Raw genomic sequence first — 19,240 nt, 5'->3', positions numbered from 1 at the left:
TTGGGGAGTGAGCCAGCGGATGGAAGATCTCTCCCTCCGTCTCTCCCTCTCGCTGACTCTTTCAAGAAAGAAAGAGGGCCTGCGCCGTGGCTCAATAGGCTAATCCTCCACCTGCGGCGCTGGCACACTGGATTCTAGTCCCAGTCGGGGCGCCGGATTCTGTCCAGGTTGCTCCTCTTCCAGTCCAGCTCTCCGCTGTGGCCCGGGAGTGCAGTGGAGGATGGCCCTACTCCTTGGGCTCTGCACCCACATGGGAGATCAGGAGAAGCACCTGGTTTCTGGCTTCAGATCAGCGCGGTGCGCTGGCTGCAGTGGCCATTGGGGGGTGAACCAGCGGCAAAGGAAGACCTTTCTCTCTGTCTCTCTCTCTCACTGTCCACTCTGCCTGTCAAAAAAAAAAAAAAAAAAAAAAAAAAAAAAAAAAAAAAGGATAGAGAAAGAAAAAGAGGAAGGAAGGAAGGAAGGATTGATTTTAAAAAATACTTAGATGATGTGGGGAGCAGCTCGGACTAGACTAAGTTACTCGAATTAGGACTTATTCTATGCATCTGCTCTCCCACAATATGGCGCTGGGAGAGAAGTAAACAGCTTCCGCACAGCTGCCTCCAGTTCAACCAATTAACTGTAGGACTTGCTCCTGATTGGAGGAGAGCAGCGTACTCGGCGTGTGGGCAGCCGAGTTGGGATTGGCGGAGGAGGACTATAAAGGAGGAGAGAGACGGCATGCACCGGGAACATCTATGGGGAACATCTAGCTGAAGGAACACCCGTGCAGCCCCCAAGACGAGCCGGCCGGCGGTGTGCCGCTCCCCTGCGGAAGTGGGGAATGCGGCCAGGGGGAACTGCCCTTCCACGGAGGTGGAAGGGATAGTAGCCAACCCGGGAAGAACCAGCAGCAAACCCGGGGAGGGCCGAGCAGACGAAAGAACAGCGCAGGGTCCTGTGTTGCTCCTCCACGAAGAGGGGGAGCGACATAATGGTGCCGTGACTCGGATAGGAAACCTAGCTTGGATAGGAAACCTAGGACGGATAAAAAACTTAGGAGGGAAGAAACGGGAAGAACTAGGGAAAATATCGGAGAGAGAAACTAGCAAACAGCCTAGGGAAAATATCGGAGAGAGAAACTAGCAAACAGCCTAGGGAAATTACCGGAGAGAGAGACTAGCAAACAGCCTAGGGAAAAGCCGGACGAAAAGGGTGCCGGAAGAAGCTATTGAAAGCCTAGGCATAGACTCGGATACGGACTATGGGGGGAAGCTGGGAGAAATCTCTAAGGTCGAAAGCGAAAGTGAAAGCTAGAACAAACAGATTCGGACGCCGACTGTGGGGAGAGGCCAGGAGAAATGAGGGAGGAGTATCGTTGGAGAAAAGCTTGGGGAAACATACCGGGTAGAGAAAAATGTTAGGGAAATTGAAGCCGTGGGGGGCAGGCCAAGGCGGAAACGAAAGCCACTTTGGGGTTCTCAAGTTAGCCCGGGATTAGGGGGCGAAAAGTTGAAACTAGAAGCTGAGACGCAAGCCAGGTTGGGATCCGTCTGATTAGCCCGGGGAGCAAAGGACGGGAAGCCAAACCGTGGGGCGGAGACGTACGCTGGGTTGAATTCGCCAGGCTAGCCCGGGGAACTTAGATTGAATGCTAGTGGTGGAGACGCAAGCTACGCTGTGTTACTCGCGGAAGCCGCCGCGTGCAGAGAGAGCACGGGGCGTGAATAGATAGGGAACGGGGCTGGCGTAGGCCGTGGTTCAGACGCGAAAGGGTTAAGCGTGGAGACCGCGGAGCGCGCGAAGCCGAGCCGCGCAAAGCCGGGAAGCTGTGCAGATGAGAGAGGCGCGCGGGCTGAAGCGGCGAGGTGCCGGGAAGCTGCGGGGATAAGAGAAACAGAAGTTTGGAAGTGAAGTAAAAGAGAAATGGGAATGCTGGAAGATAGAAGTGAAATGGGAGAGGTAGGAATGCCCGGAGATAGAGAAATAGAGAAAAATAAGGCCTCCCCTCAACATGCCAATTAGAAGGCTTGGATTCGGTCTGCCCGATTAGTGAGGCGATGAGCACCTGGGCGGCTAGCCGCAGGTCACCGAAGACAGGCACGAATTAACATCAGTAAAGCTTCCCCACAATGCAACAATTAGGAGGCTTGGATTCGGTCTGCCTGATTTAAGGCGGTAAACGCCAGCAAAGCTCGACCAGAGTATGAGCTGCAGGTCACCGAAGATAGGCACGAACCAACACTAATAAGTCTCCCCCACAATAAGGCAATGAGAAGGCTTGGATTCGGTTTGCCTGATAGGTTTTGTAAACACCTGCAGGCAGTTCTAGCAGAGCAGAGTATGCGCTGCAGGGCACCGAACACAGGCACGCATCAGCGCCTAAAAACCTCCTCACAACATGGCGAAGAGAGGACCCGGATTCGGTTTGCCTGATGGATAGGACTTGTAAGAGCCTGTGGCAACTCTAGCAAGTAGAGCAGAGTGTGTGCTGCGGGACACCGAAGACAGGCGCGTATCAACGCCAAAAAAATAAAAAGAAAGGGGGATCTGTGGGGAGCAGCTCGGACTAGACTAAGTTACTCGAATTAGGACTTATTCTATGCATCTGCTCTCCCACAATATGGCGCTGGGAGAGAAGTAAACAGCTTCCGCACAGCTGCCTCCAGTTCAACCAATTAACTGTAGGACTTGCTCCTGATTGGAGGAGAGCAGCGTACTCGGCGTGTGGGCAGCCGAGTTGGGATTGGCGGAGGAGGACTATAAAGGAGGAGAGAGACGGCATGCACCGGGAACATCTATGGGGAACATCTAGCTGAAGGAACACCCGTGCAGCCCCCAAGACGAGCCGGCCGGCGGTGTGCCGCTCCCCTGCGGAAGTGGGGAATGCGGCCAGGGGGAACTGCCCTTCCACGGAGGTGGAAGGGATAGTAGCCAACCCGGGAAGAACCAGCAGCAAACCCGGGGAGGGCCGAGCAGACGAAAGAACAGCGCAGGGTCCTGTGTTGCTCCTCCACGAAGAGGGGGAGCGACAGATGACACTCAGAAAGCTGCCTGTATTATAACTAAAGACCCAGAATAAAATATAAATTTCACCTCAATATTTTAATTTCTTCTAGTTTCATTAACACTGGCTTTTCCATTACATAAATCTTGAATTTGACCCAAAGAACTTCTAACAGACAAGAGACTGGACACTGACAAGACCCATGATGCCACTTGCACAAGTATTTTCTGTGGCCCAATAATGGGAAATGCCATTAAGGAAGACGCAAAGACTCCCAAACAGCTGTCACTCCTGCATTGGCTCTACCTCATCCCCTGGCCCAGAGGAAGGGGGTATGGCAGCTGCCTCACTGCTGACTTCCTTGAATCCACCTTCCCATGGAACTGTGTCCCTCAGCTGTCTTCACTGCAGGACTAGCAGCATTCTCTCTGTGCTGGCTATTTCTCGTTTCTGAAACAAGCTCAAGTGTTTCTCTCATCTTGAACAAGGTAACACAGGGGTGTCACCTGCTTGTCACCTCTAGTGACCTGTGCTGTTTTTTTCTTCTCAGCAAGTGAGCCCCCCTCCCGCCACCCCGTGTGCCATCTCTTCGTGTACTTGGGGTTATGGAATCAGTGACAGCACCCAGCTGGCTGCCTCTGGACCCAAGCACATGGGCACTTTACCTGACTGAACCCTCACAATGCTGCCACTGTTATTGCCCTAGTTTTATAGGTGAAGTGCCTGAGGACTTCAGGGAATTAGCTCTGAGGTATCAGCCAAGGAGGGTCTGAACTTGCCCTCCTGTGTCTGTTTCACAGGCTGTCAGCGGAGGAAACACTTTAGACATTTCACCCAATTTCCATGAGGCTCCCTCACTTCCCCTCTCCAGACAATACCCAACCCTGACTCTTGACCAGTCTGGAAGAACCTAGGTCGGCAATTGCCCCAAGCATCCACTCCAAGTCTCGTCAGCCTGTTCCTTACCAAGTATAGCCTCTTCCTGAATCCTCTGCACCCATCCTTCTCACATTTCCCTTTGCATCTCCCACCTCTTCCCACAGATGCCTACCCACATTTAGGCTTACCTTTCAGAGGCATAAACACCTACTATCCTCTGCTCAGAGTCCACCACAGCTTCCTAGTTTCCACCACCAGAGACTGAAGCTTCTCCATTGCTAGGGAACAATATACAACCTACTATTGGGAAACATTCTCAGAGATCTGTCTGCTCCCTGAAAGCTGGTTTCTACATTCACAAGATACTTCTTGAGCGTGCTCTCAACTCTCAAACATACCTGAAAGGTGGGGCCAGTGTTGTAGCATAGCCACTGCATGCAATGCCGGCATCCATACTGGCGCCTAATCGTGTCCCAGCTGCTCTACTCCCAATCCAGTCCCCTTCTAATGGTCTGGGGAAAGCAATGGAAGATGGCCCAAGTGTTTGGGGCCCTGCCATCCATGTGGGAGACTTGGATGAAGCTCCTGGCTTCAGCCTGGCCCAACCTTGGCCATTGCACCAATCTGGGGAGTTAAAACATGGATGGAAGATTGTGTGTGTGTGTGTGTGTGTGTATGTGTATGTCAATAACTCTGATTTTCAAATAAATAAATCCTGAAAGAAAAAAATAAGATCTCTGAAACAGAAAAGAGCTACCTGACTTCCACTTTAGGAGAAAGGGGCTATTTCACATCACAGATACTCTGAGTAAATGATTATGGCCAGGCTCTGCCTATAGGCCAGTGAGTGACTATTGAACTCTGTGCAGATACCCACAGCTTGTGGCCAGAATGAAAGCTCTGCTCAACAGTCACTATGTACCCAGTCAGCCCTAGGAATAAAACACAGTAAGAAGGAAAAGGACCTCTTTCCAACTGGGACACATTCTCACCAGCTCCTCCAGTTCTGAGACTCCACCAGAGCTGCTGGCCCTGCAGATGTGTCTGAAAGTTTAAGTGGAGAAATGCACATACCAACATGTACCTCCATACATAATATACACAGCCACACATATGCATATGCATACATAGACACATGCACTCACAGAGACACACAGGCAGAGGCACAGAGGCACCAATTACTGGGTCCAGCACCATGGAGAGTGTCAACAATTGGGTGGTGCATGAAGCTCTCCAGTCTGCTCCCAAAGGTGCAGGGAGATATCTCCTCCAAACAGCACACCTACACACAAAAAAGAGTATAACAGGTAGATTTCCTATATGAAACAAGTTATCTCATGACATACTCCGCTGCTACTAACTGGAGATGCCTTGACAAGGCCTCAGTGCCATGTAGAAGGAGGTGGTGGGGAGGCCCACCTGGGCAGATGCCAGACACAAGTCCTCCATTCCCACAGTCCACTGAGGAGCTCCTGAGGCTGGCACAGCGCAAGGTCTGATCATAAGATGAATGCAGCACAGGTCTTTCCTGAGGAGCACATGCCCCCAGGGGAAAACTGTGGCCTCCAAGAGCTTCCTGATTCCACTGTGACCCTGCTGCAGGCTTCCCTGAATGTCAGTCACAGCCAAGCCTGTGCTAACATTGAACTATATATATGTCAGATGCTCACCCAATATTTCCAAAGCAGAAGGGACACTTCAACTAAACTCTAGATACAAAACCTTTTGGGTAACTGTTTTCAATTAACGGAAAATGCTCATTGCTAGAACCATGGTAACTCTCAGAGGCCCAAGAGACAGCCTCTGGTTTTCTTCATATATTTTTTTCCTGGCCATTAAAATGATGTGCATCCAAAAAAATTTTTTTTTCTTACTCAGGCAGTGTGGTTTCCCACTGAGGTTGCACTCTTGGTACAAATTGTCACAGGAAAAACTGCTGCATTAGCAGGCTACCTTACCTAGCTGAAGCAACCTACTTCCAGAAAAAAAAAAAAAAAAAAAAGAAATCCAACAAAGCCACCTTAGAGTGGTTGCTGCAGATTGACTGCCGCAACTTCACACACTATGGGTCCCTCCTGGGTCTGTGCCAGAGTACAGCCTTGCACTGCACCTGCACCTTAGAGGAAGAGGAAGGACTTTGCACTCCATTCCCTGAGGGAATCCCTGCCTGACACATTGACAGATTCTGGCTTCAGAAATGACTTGTCAAGCTCTATGCGTGGCACATGTGTGTCAGGCACACTCAGGCTCCACAGCACCCACACCTATCTCCCTGCAGGGACACATGGAGGCATGAAGGCCTTGCCTCGCCCCTACCCTTGGGGCTACTGTGCTCCCAAGGAGCAGCTGGCCCCGAAGAACAGATGTCCCTGCAACTCTGGCCCCACTCAGCCCCACCAGCCGGCTGTTCTAAGGTGGGCACCAAGTCAAGGGCTCCAAGGTCCTGCTCCAGCAGGGTGAGACTCCTCAGCAGTCCACACTTGGGATCCTGGTGTCCTTCATTTACTGACTGCCACACTGCTCCAGCCACCCACATGGAAGTGGGGCTGTGACCAGAAACACCATGGTCATCACCACCACTGTTGCCATGTAGGGGTCTGTGCACTTCAGAGCTGAGCGACCGCCCACTCTCCTCAGGCCACCTGCAGCAGTCTGGGCACTGGGCAGGCGGCCTTCAATGCCTCTCATGCCCCAAGCTCTCCTCTCATCCTGTGTCCCCCACACCCCATGGCTTCCCATTCCCCAGCTCCTTCACACACTCCCAACCCCCCATCTCATGACCACTCACACCTGGCCCTTCCCTCACGCCCTGTGTCCCTCAGGACTCCTCACACCCTCCCCTGCCCTCACACACTGGGTCTCTCACGACCCCTCACATCCCACCCTCCCCTCACACCCTGTGCCCCTCACACACCACCTTCCCTTCATGTCCTGTGTCTCTCAGGATTCCTCACACCCTCACCTCCCCTCACATGCTGTGCAACTCATACCCCTCACATCCCACCTTCCCCTCACATGTTGTCCCTCAGGACCCCTCACACCCCACCCTACCTTCACACCCTGTGTCCCTCACAATCCCTCATACCCCACCCTCCCCTCACACGCTGTGCCCCTCAGGACCCCTCATACTCCACCCTCCCCTCACACGCTGTGCCCCTCAGGACCCCTCATACCCCACCCTCCCCTCACACGCTGTGTCCCTCACGCCCCCTCACACCCCTCTCCCCCCAGGCACCATGTACCTCACGACCCCTCATACCTCAACCCCCCTCACACACTGTGCCCCTCACATCCCTCTCCCCTCACACATTGTTTCCCTCACGACCTCTCACACCTCACCCCCCCTCACACTATCCCTCACAACCCCTCACACCTCACCCCCCCACACTATCCCTCATGACCTCTCACACCTCACACCCCCTCACACACTGTGCCCCTCATACCCCACCCTCCTCTCACGCCCTGTGTCCCTCATGACCCCTCACACTCTCCCCTCTCCTCACACACTGTGTCCCTCACACCTCTCTCCCCTCACACCCTGTGCCCCTCACACCCCTCTCCCCTCACGCACTGTGTCCCTCACGACCCCTCACACCTCACCCCCCCTCACACTATCCCTCACACACTGTGCCCCTCACACCCCACCCTCCTCTCACTCCCTGTGTCCCTCACAATCCCTCATACCCTCCCCTCTCCTCACACACTGTGTCCCTCATACCCCTCTCCCCTCACGCACCGTGTCCCTCATGACCTCTCACACCCGACCCGAACTTCGCACGCTGCAGCTCTCAGCCCGCGGCTCTCAGGACCCCTCACACCCGACCCTCTCCTCACACACTGTGTCCTTCACGACCTCTCACACCCCACCCTCCCCTCACACCCTGTGTCCCTCACACCCCTCTCCCCTCGCACGCTGTGTCCCTCACACCCCCCTCCCCTCACCTCTATCCCCTCACGCACCGTGTCCCTCACGACCCCTCACACCCGACCCGACCCTCACACACTGTGTCCCTCACACCCCTCTCCCCTCACACTCTGTGCCCCTCACACCCCTCTCCCCTCATGCACTGTGTCCCTCACGACCCCTCACTCCCGACCCGACCCTCACACCCCTCTCCCTTCACGACCCCTCACACCCGACCCGACCCTCACACACTGTGTCCCTCACACCCCTCTCCCCTCACGACCCCTCACACCCGACCCGACCCTCACACTGTGTCCCTCACACCCCTTTCCCCTCACACTCTGTGCCCCTCACACCCGTCTCCCCTCACACTCTGTGCCCCTCACACCCCTCTCCCCTCACACTCTGTGCCCCTCACACCCCTCTCCCCTCATGCACCTTGTCCATCACGACCCCTCACCCCCGACCCTCCCCTCACACCCCTCTCCCTTCACGACCCCTCACACCCGACCCGACCCTCACACACTGTGCCCCTCACACCCCTCTCCCCTCACGACCCCTCACACCCTACCCGACCCTCACACACTGTGCCCTTCACACCGCTCTCCCCTCACGCACCGTCTCTCACGACCCCTCACACCCGACCCGACCCGACCCTCACACACTGTGCCCCTCACACCCCTCTCCCCTCACACCCGACCCGACCCTCACACACTGTGCCCTTCACACCGCTCTCCCCTCTCACCCCTCTCCCCTCGCGCACCGTGTCGCTCACGACCCCTCACACCCGACCCGACCTTCGCACGCCGCAGCTCTCAGCCCGCGGCTCTCAGGACCCCTCACACCCGACCCTCTCCTCACACGATGCGGCCCTCAGTCCCGCGGCCCTTCACGTCTCGCGCTCCCCCAACACACTTGAGTCCCCACGCCCTAAACCACCCTCGCGCCCCTCGCGCGTCTACCCTCAGCCCCGCCTACCGTGCCTCCGGCGCTCAGCCATGCCGTGCTCGCCCGCGACCCCGGAGCCCCGCTGCAGCCCCGCGGCCGAAGGAGCTTCCGGATTCCCCGTTCGGGCCCACCCACAGCAGCAGGGCCGCCCAATGCGGATGCGCGTTCCCTGCCGCATGATGTCAACCATCGCTGTCTGGCTTCGGATTGGCTCCTGCGGCCTCCATGGGCGTGCCCCGAGACCTTGAGACCCGCCTCTGGGAGCTTCCCGCGGAGCATGCGCGGAGGGAAGGCGAGGCGGCCGCAGGTGGCTCCAGAGCTCTGGAGCGCGGGTGGGCGGCACTCTGGCTGTCGGGGCCGGCCCCTGCTCCTCTCCGTGGCGACTCCGGGGGCGAGCGTCGGGAACAGTGTCTCGGGAAAGAGGAGCGAGACGCTCCGGCGCCCGAGAAGCGCGCGAACCCGCCGCCCCCTCCGCCTGGGGGCGTCCTCCATGCGCCCGACCAGCCCACGAGCGCCTGCAGGGCGGAGGCGGCAGCGGCCCGGCGGTCTCCACTGCCCTGGGCTTCTTGCCCTTGCAGACCTCGCCTGGAACCCGCATCGTCAGATAGTGTTCAGAGCATGCGGCCTCGCAGGCAGCAGCAGCCGCGGGCGTCACGGGAATGGGGCGCGGAGGTCTTCCAGTTGGTGCGCGTGGGCCGGGAGGGTCTGGAGCCCGAAGGCGGGTGCTGCGGGTCCAAGAGCGAGGCCGTGAGGGAGGAGCACGAGGCCAGGCGGTGAGCGGCTGTAGCCTTGACCCTGGCCCGCAGAAGGCCACAGCCTGGGCACAGGGGCGCCCCGCAGGTGGCTGCCAGGACCGAAGCTGTGCCTCCCAGGTGTCCGTGGCTCCTAGCGAGGCCTGGTAAGGAGCAGGTGGGCTGCTCAGCAGTTACAGTAATTTTGTTGGAGTGATAGAGGCAAAGGCTTGATGGGAATCATAGAACTGCAGGGGAAATTGGAGACTGAATGTAGACCTGTCTGGGGGGCCTGGGAAATGGGGTAGTAGAGGGTCACTGGGAGACAGCACCACCCCGTGTGCGGTCTGGGGTAGTGGAGGGTCACTGAGACACAGCACACACCCCATGTGTGGTCTGGGGTAGTGGAGGGTCACTGAGACACAGCACCCACCCCGTGTGTGGTCTGCAGTAGTGGAGGGTCACTGGGACACAGCACACACCCCGTGTGTGGTCTGGGTAGTGGAAGGTCACTGAGACACAGCACACACCCCGTGTGCAGTCTGCAGTAGTGGAGGGTCACTGGGAGACAGCACCACCCCGTGTGTGGTCTGGGGTAGTGGAGGGTCACTGAGACACAGCACACACCCCATGTGCAGTCTGCGGTAGTGGAGGGTCACTGAGAAGCAGCACCACCCCGTGTGCAGTCTGGGTAGTGGAGGGTCACTGAGAAGCAGCACACACCCCATGTGTGGTCTGGGGTAGTGGAGGGTCACTGGGACACAGCACACACTCCATGTGCAGTCTGCAGTAGTGGAGGGTCACTGAGAAGCAGCACCACCCCGTGTGCAGTCTGGGTAGTGGAGGGTCACTGAGAAGCAGCACACACCCCATGTGTGGTCTGGGTAGTGGAGGGTCACTGAGACACAGCACACACCCCGTGTGTGGTCTGGGGTAGTGGAGGGTCACTGAGACAAGCACACACCCCGTGTGTGGTCTGGGTAGTGGAGGGTCACTGAGATGCAGCACGTACCCTGAGTGCAGTCTGCAGTAGTGGAGGGTCACTGGGACATACAGTGCACATCCATGCCCTGAGTCCATCTGAATTGTGATCAGCTTGGTGCTGGAACAGGAGTGAGACAGCAGAAGGAGCCAGAAGGAACTTGTTCTGTGCTTGGAGCCTGGGCTGTGGCCCTTCCCACCTCACCACAGTCTTCCCCAGAACCACAGATAGGCTCCTCCGGGCCTGTTTCCTCCATCTCTTTTCTCATCAGAGCTTGAGAAAGTTGATTACAAGGCCAGTGTCTGCTATTTTCACTTGACCTGTGACCCAGTATGTGTTCCACTCTATCCCTGCCCTGTGCCTTCTGCTAAAATTCCCCAGGCCCCCCAGGTCACCAGCTTAGCACACCTGGTACTCAGGTGACCTACAGTCCCCCAAGAATACACTGTGACCCAGTTGATGGGATGGACTTGGGACTCATCACCTACTCTCCCTCTTCCTGCATAGCCCACCCAAAGAAGTCACACCAAGGGTGTCTGTTCTGTTCACTTCCTCCTTTCACTGCCCTCTCTGTGTCTTGGTCATCTCTGACCAGGATTTTCCAGGGGTTTTCAGCTGGGCTCCCCAATCCCACTCTTGTTTTCTCACTTCTACCTCACCACCAGCTCTATTCATGGCTGCAGTTAGTTTTGTAAAAATCTCAATCTCGTGTCCACTAAAAAAGTTAATGGATGTAATCCATCACATCAGTATGGAACAGAAGAAAGAAATCTTGAACTCCTATCAACAGACATAGGGGAAGCATTTGACAAAATCCAGCATGTTCATGATAAAAAAAATTTTTTTAAGCCTCCCAGCCAAGTATAAAGAGAGGGTTACTTCTTCAACCTACTACCAAACATTACAAAAACCCCACATCACACTTAAAGGTGAGAAAACTTTACCACTAAACTCAAGAACAAGCTTAGGGTATCCTCTCTCACCACTGCTTTTCAACATGGTGTGGGAATTCTAGCTAATGCAATAGGACAAGAAAAGGAAATCAAAGGTATACAGAGTTCCAAGGCAGAAACAAAACTGCCTTTGTGGAAAATAACATGATTGTGAGAAAAACAAAACAAAACCTCACTACCCTGCTCAAAATCCTGTGCTGAATTTCATTCAGTTAAAGTCCTCACGAACTTCTGAAATCCTGTCTTCTTGTCCAGCCACATTTGCACAACTCTCCTTGCTCATGCATTTCTGGCTTTTCTGACTGTTGAGGTCTGGAAAGAAGCACCTAGTCCTGTCATTCTGTCTGCAGCCCCTGCTTCCTTGGACAGCTGTGACATTTATGTGTCCATAACATGTCTTGCTTCTCTGGAACCCTCTTCTTGCCAGGTCTCCTTCCTCCCAGGGCTGTGACAAGTGCTGACCTCTGCCTTCAGTTGTGGTTGTATGACAACGTCCCCACGTGCTCACCTGCCTCCACCTCAAACCCCTGGTCTCTTTGAAGCCATTAGCATTGCTGGCGAAGTAAGGGAGAACAATCAATCATTGGGGAACAGTAGTCCACAGGGAAATATCTGGGTGTCCAATTCGGAGACTCAGCAGGACTGAGCCCTGGATGCCTTCTGGCTAGACCAGCTTACTAATGCATCCTCCATGAACTTTTCTTCCTGTTCTGCCTCACTCTTCCTGCCTCCTCTCATTTTCTGGATCAATCTCCCAAATACATCTGCACTCCAATCCTAGCCTCAGAACCTGCATGTGGCCATTGGAGGGTGAACCAGCGGCAAAGGAAGACCTTTCTCTCTGTCTCTCTCTCTCACTGTCCACTCTGCCTGTCAAAAAATAAAATAAATAAATAAATAAATAAAAACCCTAGCTTACTTGTAACCACTTCTGAGAGCTCCTCCCGGACATCCCAAGCCATGGGACAGCGCTGCCCCTTCCACATGCACTCTGTGTCTTTCCTCCAGAGAAGTAACTCCATTTGTGTGTAACTTTTCAATTGCCTCCCTCTGGACTGAAAGCTCCGCGAGGCCCTTTCACTGTTTTGCTTGCACATTGAGTGTAAGAGGGGCACTCTGTTGTTTCTGCGCTTGCTGTTCCATGAAAGATTCCATAAATGTCTAAAAAGAGGAAAGGGGACCAACATGGAGAGCAGGGAAGTGGAGAAGAAGCAAATTTCAAAATAAAAAATTGGCCTAAAATCTAGATATTGAATGAAGTGTGGCACACAAAATGTACCAGGTTTTGACAGTGGAGACAAACTGGACGAGCTGAGGACACTGAGGAGAGCCTGGGTGGAAGTCAGAACTTTTATTCATCTTTGCAGGCCTTCAGCACTGTGTTTTGAAAAAGATGGATTATAGAAAAAAAATCTTACGGAGATTTGTTTTCTTTAAAAATCTTGGAATTTCAGGGAAAGGTCATTTTGTCCCACTCCAAATATTTCTGATCTTCTGCTTCCCTCCCCATTTTGTATCCCGTATTTATTGCTCTGCAAACATCCTCGGTATGATTCACATCTCTTACCGCCTTTAAACTTCAGGGCACACTAAAATTGTGAAGTCCATCACTCCGTGCGAACTGAAACCAAGGTCAGCTCCCCGGTACCCGGGGAGAGACCAACGCGCCCCTGCGCGCCCAGCTAGGGCCGGCGGTTCCTTTTCTGGGGCAGTGGGCTCCGGAGGGTCTGCCCCACGTGGCCGGGTCGCTAACTTTCCCGGGCTGCCGCGGGGCTGTCGCCCTCTCCGGGATCTGCTCTCCTTCCCACTCCGTGGCTCTCACGATGTAGAGCTGCTGACGGCGAACCAGGGGCGGCGGACCCAATCTGAGGCTCTCCCTGCGTCCCACCAGACAGTGCTGTTGGTGGGGGTCTCCCTACCTCGTGCGAGGCAACCGCGGCCCGCTCAGGCCGGTCGGCGCGGCAGTGGAGGCGCGGCAGGATGCGCACGCTGGAGCCTTCCCCAGAACGGAGCGCGCCACTCTCCCGGTGTACTGTCGCTGCCATGTGGGTCAGGAGATGTGCGGACCGCTCACCACAGGAGTCCGCGCACGAATGCGCCCGTGACTCTGACCGCGGCCGGCGTGGGCTACCCCTTCCAGGCGTTGAGCGGTGCGTGTCGGCTTCCCGGCGAACTTTCGGCGCCCAGAGCTCCGGCCCGTGCGCGCAGCTGCCAGACCAATGGGTCCCACCCCGGCGCCCCCGTCCCGCTTGTCCCCAGGTGACCCGCAGCTCCGCGCGCAACAGTTGGGGCCGGCCGCCGCGCGGCGGCGGGGGAGGGGGCGGTCCGCGCGCTCCCCGGCCGTGCACGCTGGGCGCCGGCGGGGGGCGGGCTCCGGAGCGGCCGCCGCGTCGCGGCCTGGGCGCTCCCCCGGAGGCGCGCGGGCGCCCGGCCCTTCCCCAGATGGAGCCGCGCGCCGGCCGCCCCCCAGTGCGCCGGTGCCTCCCCGGGCGCCGAGTGCGCAGGCGCCGGCCGTGAGGACCGACAGTGCGCCGGGCTCGAGCGCGGTCGGAGCGCGCGGCGGCAGCAGCGGTAGCAGCGGCGGCGGCTGAGGACAGACGGACGGACGGACCGACGGACGGACAGTGGGCAGGCGCGCGGACCCCCTACCCGCGAGCGTCTGGAGTCGGCGGCAGGGCCCCGTGCGCAGCTCGGCCTGAGCGGTGGTCACCTCGCCATGTCGCGCTGCACCTGCTGAACTAGGAGCGCCTGAGGATGTCCGCCCTGAGGAAGGTGCGAGCCGCCTGGGGCCGGGGGGACCAGGGCGCAGGGACCGGGAGGCCGGGCGGCGAGAGCCGTCGGGCAGAGGAGAGCGCAGCGCGGCGTGACCGATCCACGGGGACCCTGCGCGGGCGGCAGGGTGGGGGGCGGGGGCGGCTGAGGGATGCGTCGCCCGAACCGAGCCAGGGGACCCGGAAGGTGGGGGCAGCGAGGCTGGGCTGCGCGTAGCCGGCCAGGGCCGGGCACGGCAGACCCTCGGCTGCCAGGAGCCGGAGCGGGCGCCCAGCGAGTGTCGCGGAGGTGTGAAATTCCACGCTCGGTCCCGCGGGGTGGGGGCGCCGGCGGGGCTGCTGTGAGGGAGTGGGGGCGGCAGCGGCCAGCGACCTGCAAGCCCCTGCTCGCAGCCCAGGTGGAGACCCACGGGGACCGGGGGTGAACGAGACGGGCCAGGGAGACCGGGAGGGGCCACTTGCGCGGGTTTCCGCTGCCGGCTCGGAAAGGGGGCCGAGGGTGCGCGCCGGGAGGGGGTGGCCGCCGCCCGGTTCTCCAAGTGCGCACGAGGAGCTCGGGGGCTTTTTTAGGGGCGGTTGCTAAGCGAGGCGCTACCCAGCGCAGGGTTTTGTAACTAAGCCTCCCCCGGCAGCGGCTGTTGCTGTTCTCGGCTCCTTCGCGAACGCTTGCGGGAGAAATAACGAGGATGTGATTATTACAGGGGGTGGGGGGCGGCGGGCGCGGGCCAGGTGTGGCTGGGGGCGCGGGGGCGTCTCTCCCACCCTAGCCTTGCCTGGGCCAGGAGGGCTGGACTTGGGATCTGGGTGTGGGCACAGAGAGGAAGAGTTAGAGGCAGTGAGGAGGGGGCCGGGCGGGGCCCCCCGAAAGCGGAGGAGGGTCGCCGGCAGCGCACGCGGGCCGGCCGCACGCGTGGGAACTCCTTGCATGCCCGCGCTTCCTGCTCCTTGCGGGAAGGGCTCCTCTCCTCCTCGGCCACTCGCTGGGCTTGGGATTGGAGACCCTCATCGCCACTGCTTCCTATCCCCTACAGATAAAGCGATCAGTTTGGCCCCTGTGTAGACTGAGTCGCCAGCCCCGCTGCGGGTGGTCTCAGAGCTGGAGACCCAGAGCACAGCCTAGTTTCTGCCCTTCTGGACCGAGGCCGGAGAGGCGAGGTTAAGCGTGGGGCGGAGGACGGGACCGGGGCGGGCGGGGGGGGGCGGTTCCGGGGGGGGGGGTTCCCATGGGTCACAGCCTGGGACACAGCAGTGAGCGCTCTGGGGGAGATAGGGACAGCCCCAGGGAGCCCCGGCCTGACCTAGCAGCTCCCGACATGCCCGGGAACACGTTTTGGCCTGAGATTAATGGACATTAAAGCACCATTTTCATTTTACCTCAGATTCTCTGTGAAAGCTAATAGGTAACCAAAGCAAAAGATGGCGAAATGATGAAAAAGGCTGATTTTTGGCAGGTCAAGCCACTCTGGTGTTTTTTTTCAAATGTATTTAACCAAGATTTTCCAGCAGCAAAATTGTCTTGTGCAGGCAGTGGGGTGAATCACAGATGGGCTTCAGTAATAATTGTAGAGTGTGTGCACCGTTTCCTTTTACATAGCATGGCTTTTTCATCACTTGGAAGGGAACAATTTAGAGTATTATGGACTCCACATCTGGCAGCAGGTCTGGGAGAGGAAGCAGGGGCTGATCCTGCCCTCACCCCCCACCTCCCACTTCAGACTCCCACCCAAGAAATGCCAGTCCATTCTTCCAGGTCTCCCAATGCAGCCCCAGACCCTGCCTGCCCCCCCCCCCCAGGGGCCCTCCTCACCCCCATGCTCTTGGCCCAGAAGCCTGGCAGTGTGGAATGACTTACTTTACCATCTACTGCGTGTAAGGTGTAAATTAGTGCACCATGTCATGGAAGTCAAAGGGATGAAGTAATTAAGATGCAAGTTTTCTCACCTTAGAGACTTTTCGTAGAAAAGCATTCTAAGCCCACTTTTCAGAATGTCAAACATTTGTGACTTCTCAAAGAACTTGGCATTTATCACTATTGAAATGGCGTTCTTCAGAGAGAAGTGCACCTATGCATTTCTTTTCCGTGTTTTGTGCTCCTTAGGTTATACTCTGTTTTACATGGGTTGAGAGACTGTTCTTTATTTTTATGGAATTCAGATTGCACTGTCTCTGTTCTCCCCAGTGATGTACATATGTCCTCCTGTGGAGATCAATTGCTTCTTCTGTTTTCATCTGGCTCATTTTGGAAATTGGTAGAAATTCTAAATTAAGTATTAAAAGCAAAAAGAAATGTGCTTTGCTGCATCTAAATCCTTTTGGATTGTGTGTACCCATAATCCAACCAATTTTGAAATGAGAGAGCTCTAATATTTTCAAGTGTTAGAGGATACATCATCTCTGCTTTTAGCACATTATCCCCCATAATGCTAAAATTGAAGAATTGCCATGATTCTTTTCTAACTATGTTCAAGGAAAAACCTCATGACTTCGCAGCTGTCCAAGGAGTCGAATGATGTACGCTTTGATTATAGATTTGAAAAGGAAATTAATTAAATGTATTTCGACCCTTGGAATGGATACACCACGGTCATTCATCGGAGACAATAAAAATAACTATGATTCATCATTTTTGGCCAGATGGGAGTCATATGCAAAGCATTGCCAACATGTTAGTTAAAAAAGAATTATGGGTACCATACAGGAAGTTAGTGGGCAAGACGTTTCTTGCAGTTAAAAATTATTCTCAGGGAATCGTAGAGTTACTTACTAGTTATTTTTCTCCATGGAAGGATTGCTAGCTGATGCCCACTTCGTCAGTGAGTTTCGTTGTTTTCTAGGTATCTGTGTGTAGAGAAACTGAGTGTGGCAATCTTGTGAATTCCTGACAAAGACACCCACCATCACAAGACCAGGTGTGGGGTTCTTGGGATGAGACCCTGTCTGAAGTCCTGCATCTGCTCTTGACCACTTTTCCTCCAGGGATAAACTTCAGGGACTGCAGGCACAAAGAGCACACAACAAAGGCAATCAAAGCTCAGATGTAATCCACCACTTGTGTTTTCTTTATGCACTGTCTTCATCTGCCTTTGAAGAAGCTCTCTCTGTGAGCAGCTCATGGTTTCCTCAGATTGTACCTCACTTGGGGCTCCAGGAGAGACAACGGACAGCTCATTCATTCTCCACAGAGGGCCCCAGTTGCTCCTGGGAGAGTACACCTCCCCCTGCCACTGCTCATGGTGTGTCTGCTGTGGAGGTGACAGTGACAGTCACAGCAGACCCCATGTGTCTGCCCTGAAGGTGACAGTGACAGAGTCCCCCATGTGTCCGCTCTGCAGGTAACGGTGACAGTTACAGAGACCCCCGTGTGTCTGCCCTGAAGGTGACAGTGACAGGTACAGAGACCCCCGTGTGTCCACTCTGCAGGTGACAGTGACAGTTACAGAGACCCCTGTATGTCTGCCCTGAAGGTGACAGTGACAGTAACAGAGACCCCCGTGTGTCTGCCCTGAAGGTGACAGTGACAGTTACAGAGACCCCCGTGTGTCTGCCCTGAAGGTGACAGTGACAGAGACCCCCATGTGTCCGCTCTGCAGGTAACGGTGACAGTTACAGAGACCCCCGTGTGTCTGTTCTGCAGGTGACAGTGACAGGTACAGAGACCCCCGTGTGTCCACTCTGCAGGTGACAGTGACAGAGACCCCCGTGTGTCTGCCCTGAAGGTGACAGTGACAGGTACAGAGACCCCCGTGTGTCCACTCTGCAGGTGACAGTGACAGAGACCCCCGTGTGTCTGCCCTGAAGGTGACAGTGACAGGTACAGAGACCCCCGTGTGTCCACTCTGCAGGTGACAGTGACAGTTACAGAGACCCCCGTGTGTCTGCCCTGAAGGCGACAGTGACAGTAACAGAGACCCCCGTGTGTCTGCCCTGAAGGCGACAGTGACAGTTACAGAGACCCCCGTGTGTCTGCCCTGAAGGCGACAGTGACAGTAACAGAGACCCCCGTGTGTCTGCCCTGAAGGCGACAGTGACAGTAACAGAGACCCCCGTGTGTCTGCCCTGAAGGCGACAGTGACAGTAACAGAGACCCCCGTGTGTCTGCCCTGAAGGTGACAGTGACAGTTACAGAGACATCCGTGTGTCTGCCCTGAAGGTGACAGTGACAGTTACAGAGACATCCGTGTGTCTGTTCTGCAGGTGACAGTGACAGTAACAGAGACCCCCGTGTGTCTGCAGGTGACAGTGACAGTAACAGAGACCGTGTGTCTGCTTTGCAAGTGACAGTACCATCACAGAGACCCCCGTATGTCCACTCTGCAGGTGACAGTGACAGTTACAGAGACCCCTGTGTGTCTGCTCTGCAGGTGACAGTGACAGTAACAGAGACCACCATGTGTCTGCAGGTGACAGTGACAGTAACAGAGACCCCGTGTGTCTGCTCTGCAGGTGACAGTGACAGTAACAGAGACCCCTGTGTGTCTGCTTTGCAAGTGACAGTACCATCACAGAGACCCCCATATGTCCACTCTGCAGGTGACAGTGACACTTACAGAGACGCCTGTGTGTTTGCCCAGGAAGACCATGAGGACTCCCTGCCCATGCTCAGACTGAGGCTGCGCTGCCCACGTCCTGGCAGTCACCACGTCCCACAGCCCTTGACAGAGTGTTAGGGTCAGTGAGGAGCAGGACACCTTCCTTGAGACTAGAACTTTATATGTTGAAAGCTTGAGCAAAGCAAGCTTCGGGGGAGAAGATGGAAGAGACACAAGGCTTGGGGTCGTCACAGTCGTCCCACAACCTCTTGCGGGTGGCGTTAGTTAAGGAAAGGCACAACTCGCGACTGCCTGCACGGAGAGAAGGCGCCGTGTGGCTGGGGACACCTGGTCTTCTGGCATCGGAAGCTGGACCAAGTTGTGCCTGCACTGTCCCTGCCCTACGTTTTCCCTTACGGAAGCCGGGAAGCTCTTCCTGGGGCCTGCGTTTTCTGCCCCTGACAAAGCAAACGGGTTCTAGGAAAGCCCACGCAAAAGCTCCCGTTGCAAGGTTTGTTTGTGTCAGATACCATTTTTATCTGGGCTACTTGTGT

General features: G+C 56.0%; 2 protein-coding genes across 11 annotated transcripts in view; one reads left to right on the top strand and one right to left on the bottom strand.

Annotated features, from left to right (window-relative positions):
* The window catches only part of ERICH1 (glutamate rich 1), a 78,997-nt gene extending 70,102 nt beyond the window's left edge, over window positions 1-8,895 (bottom strand). For 6 of the 9 annotated variants that reach the window (XR_011378083.2, XR_016212252.1, XR_016212251.1 and 3 more), the window contains exon 1: window positions 8,751-8,895. Coding sequence is in view for 3 of the 9 variants with exons in the window: in XM_051839259.3 (XP_051695219.3) it covers window positions 8,751-8,772 (22 nt within the window). In the remaining 6 variants the exon portion in view is untranslated. Of the gene's footprint in view, window positions 1-4,056; window positions 4,147-5,013; window positions 5,151-8,750 lie in introns of all 9 variants that reach the window. The other 3 variants (XR_016212250.1, XM_070047256.2, XM_089302835.1) reach the window with 2 other exon arrangements.
* A 3,949-nt stretch (window positions 8,896-12,844) lies between these two features.
* The window catches only part of DLGAP2 (DLG associated protein 2), a 571,440-nt gene continuing 565,044 nt past the window's right edge, over window positions 12,845-19,240 (top strand). For both annotated transcript variants that reach the window (XM_070047249.2, XM_070047250.2), the window contains exon 1: window positions 12,845-14,158. In XM_070047249.2, the coding sequence (XP_069903350.2) occupies window positions 14,141-14,158 (18 nt within the window). In that variant the 5' untranslated portion in view covers window positions 12,845-14,140. The remainder of the gene's footprint in view (window positions 14,159-19,240) is intronic.

Source organism: Oryctolagus cuniculus, chromosome 8 (assembly GCF_051225735.1).
Source record: "Oryctolagus cuniculus isolate XC-2025 breed Fujian yellow rabbit chromosome 8, ASM5122573v1, whole genome shotgun sequence".
In the NCBI taxonomy this organism is placed as follows: Eukaryota; Metazoa; Chordata; class Mammalia; order Lagomorpha; family Leporidae; genus Oryctolagus; species Oryctolagus cuniculus.
The sequence above is the reverse complement of the archived record's forward strand: the minus strand, read 5'-3'. Positions and strand labels throughout refer to the sequence as shown.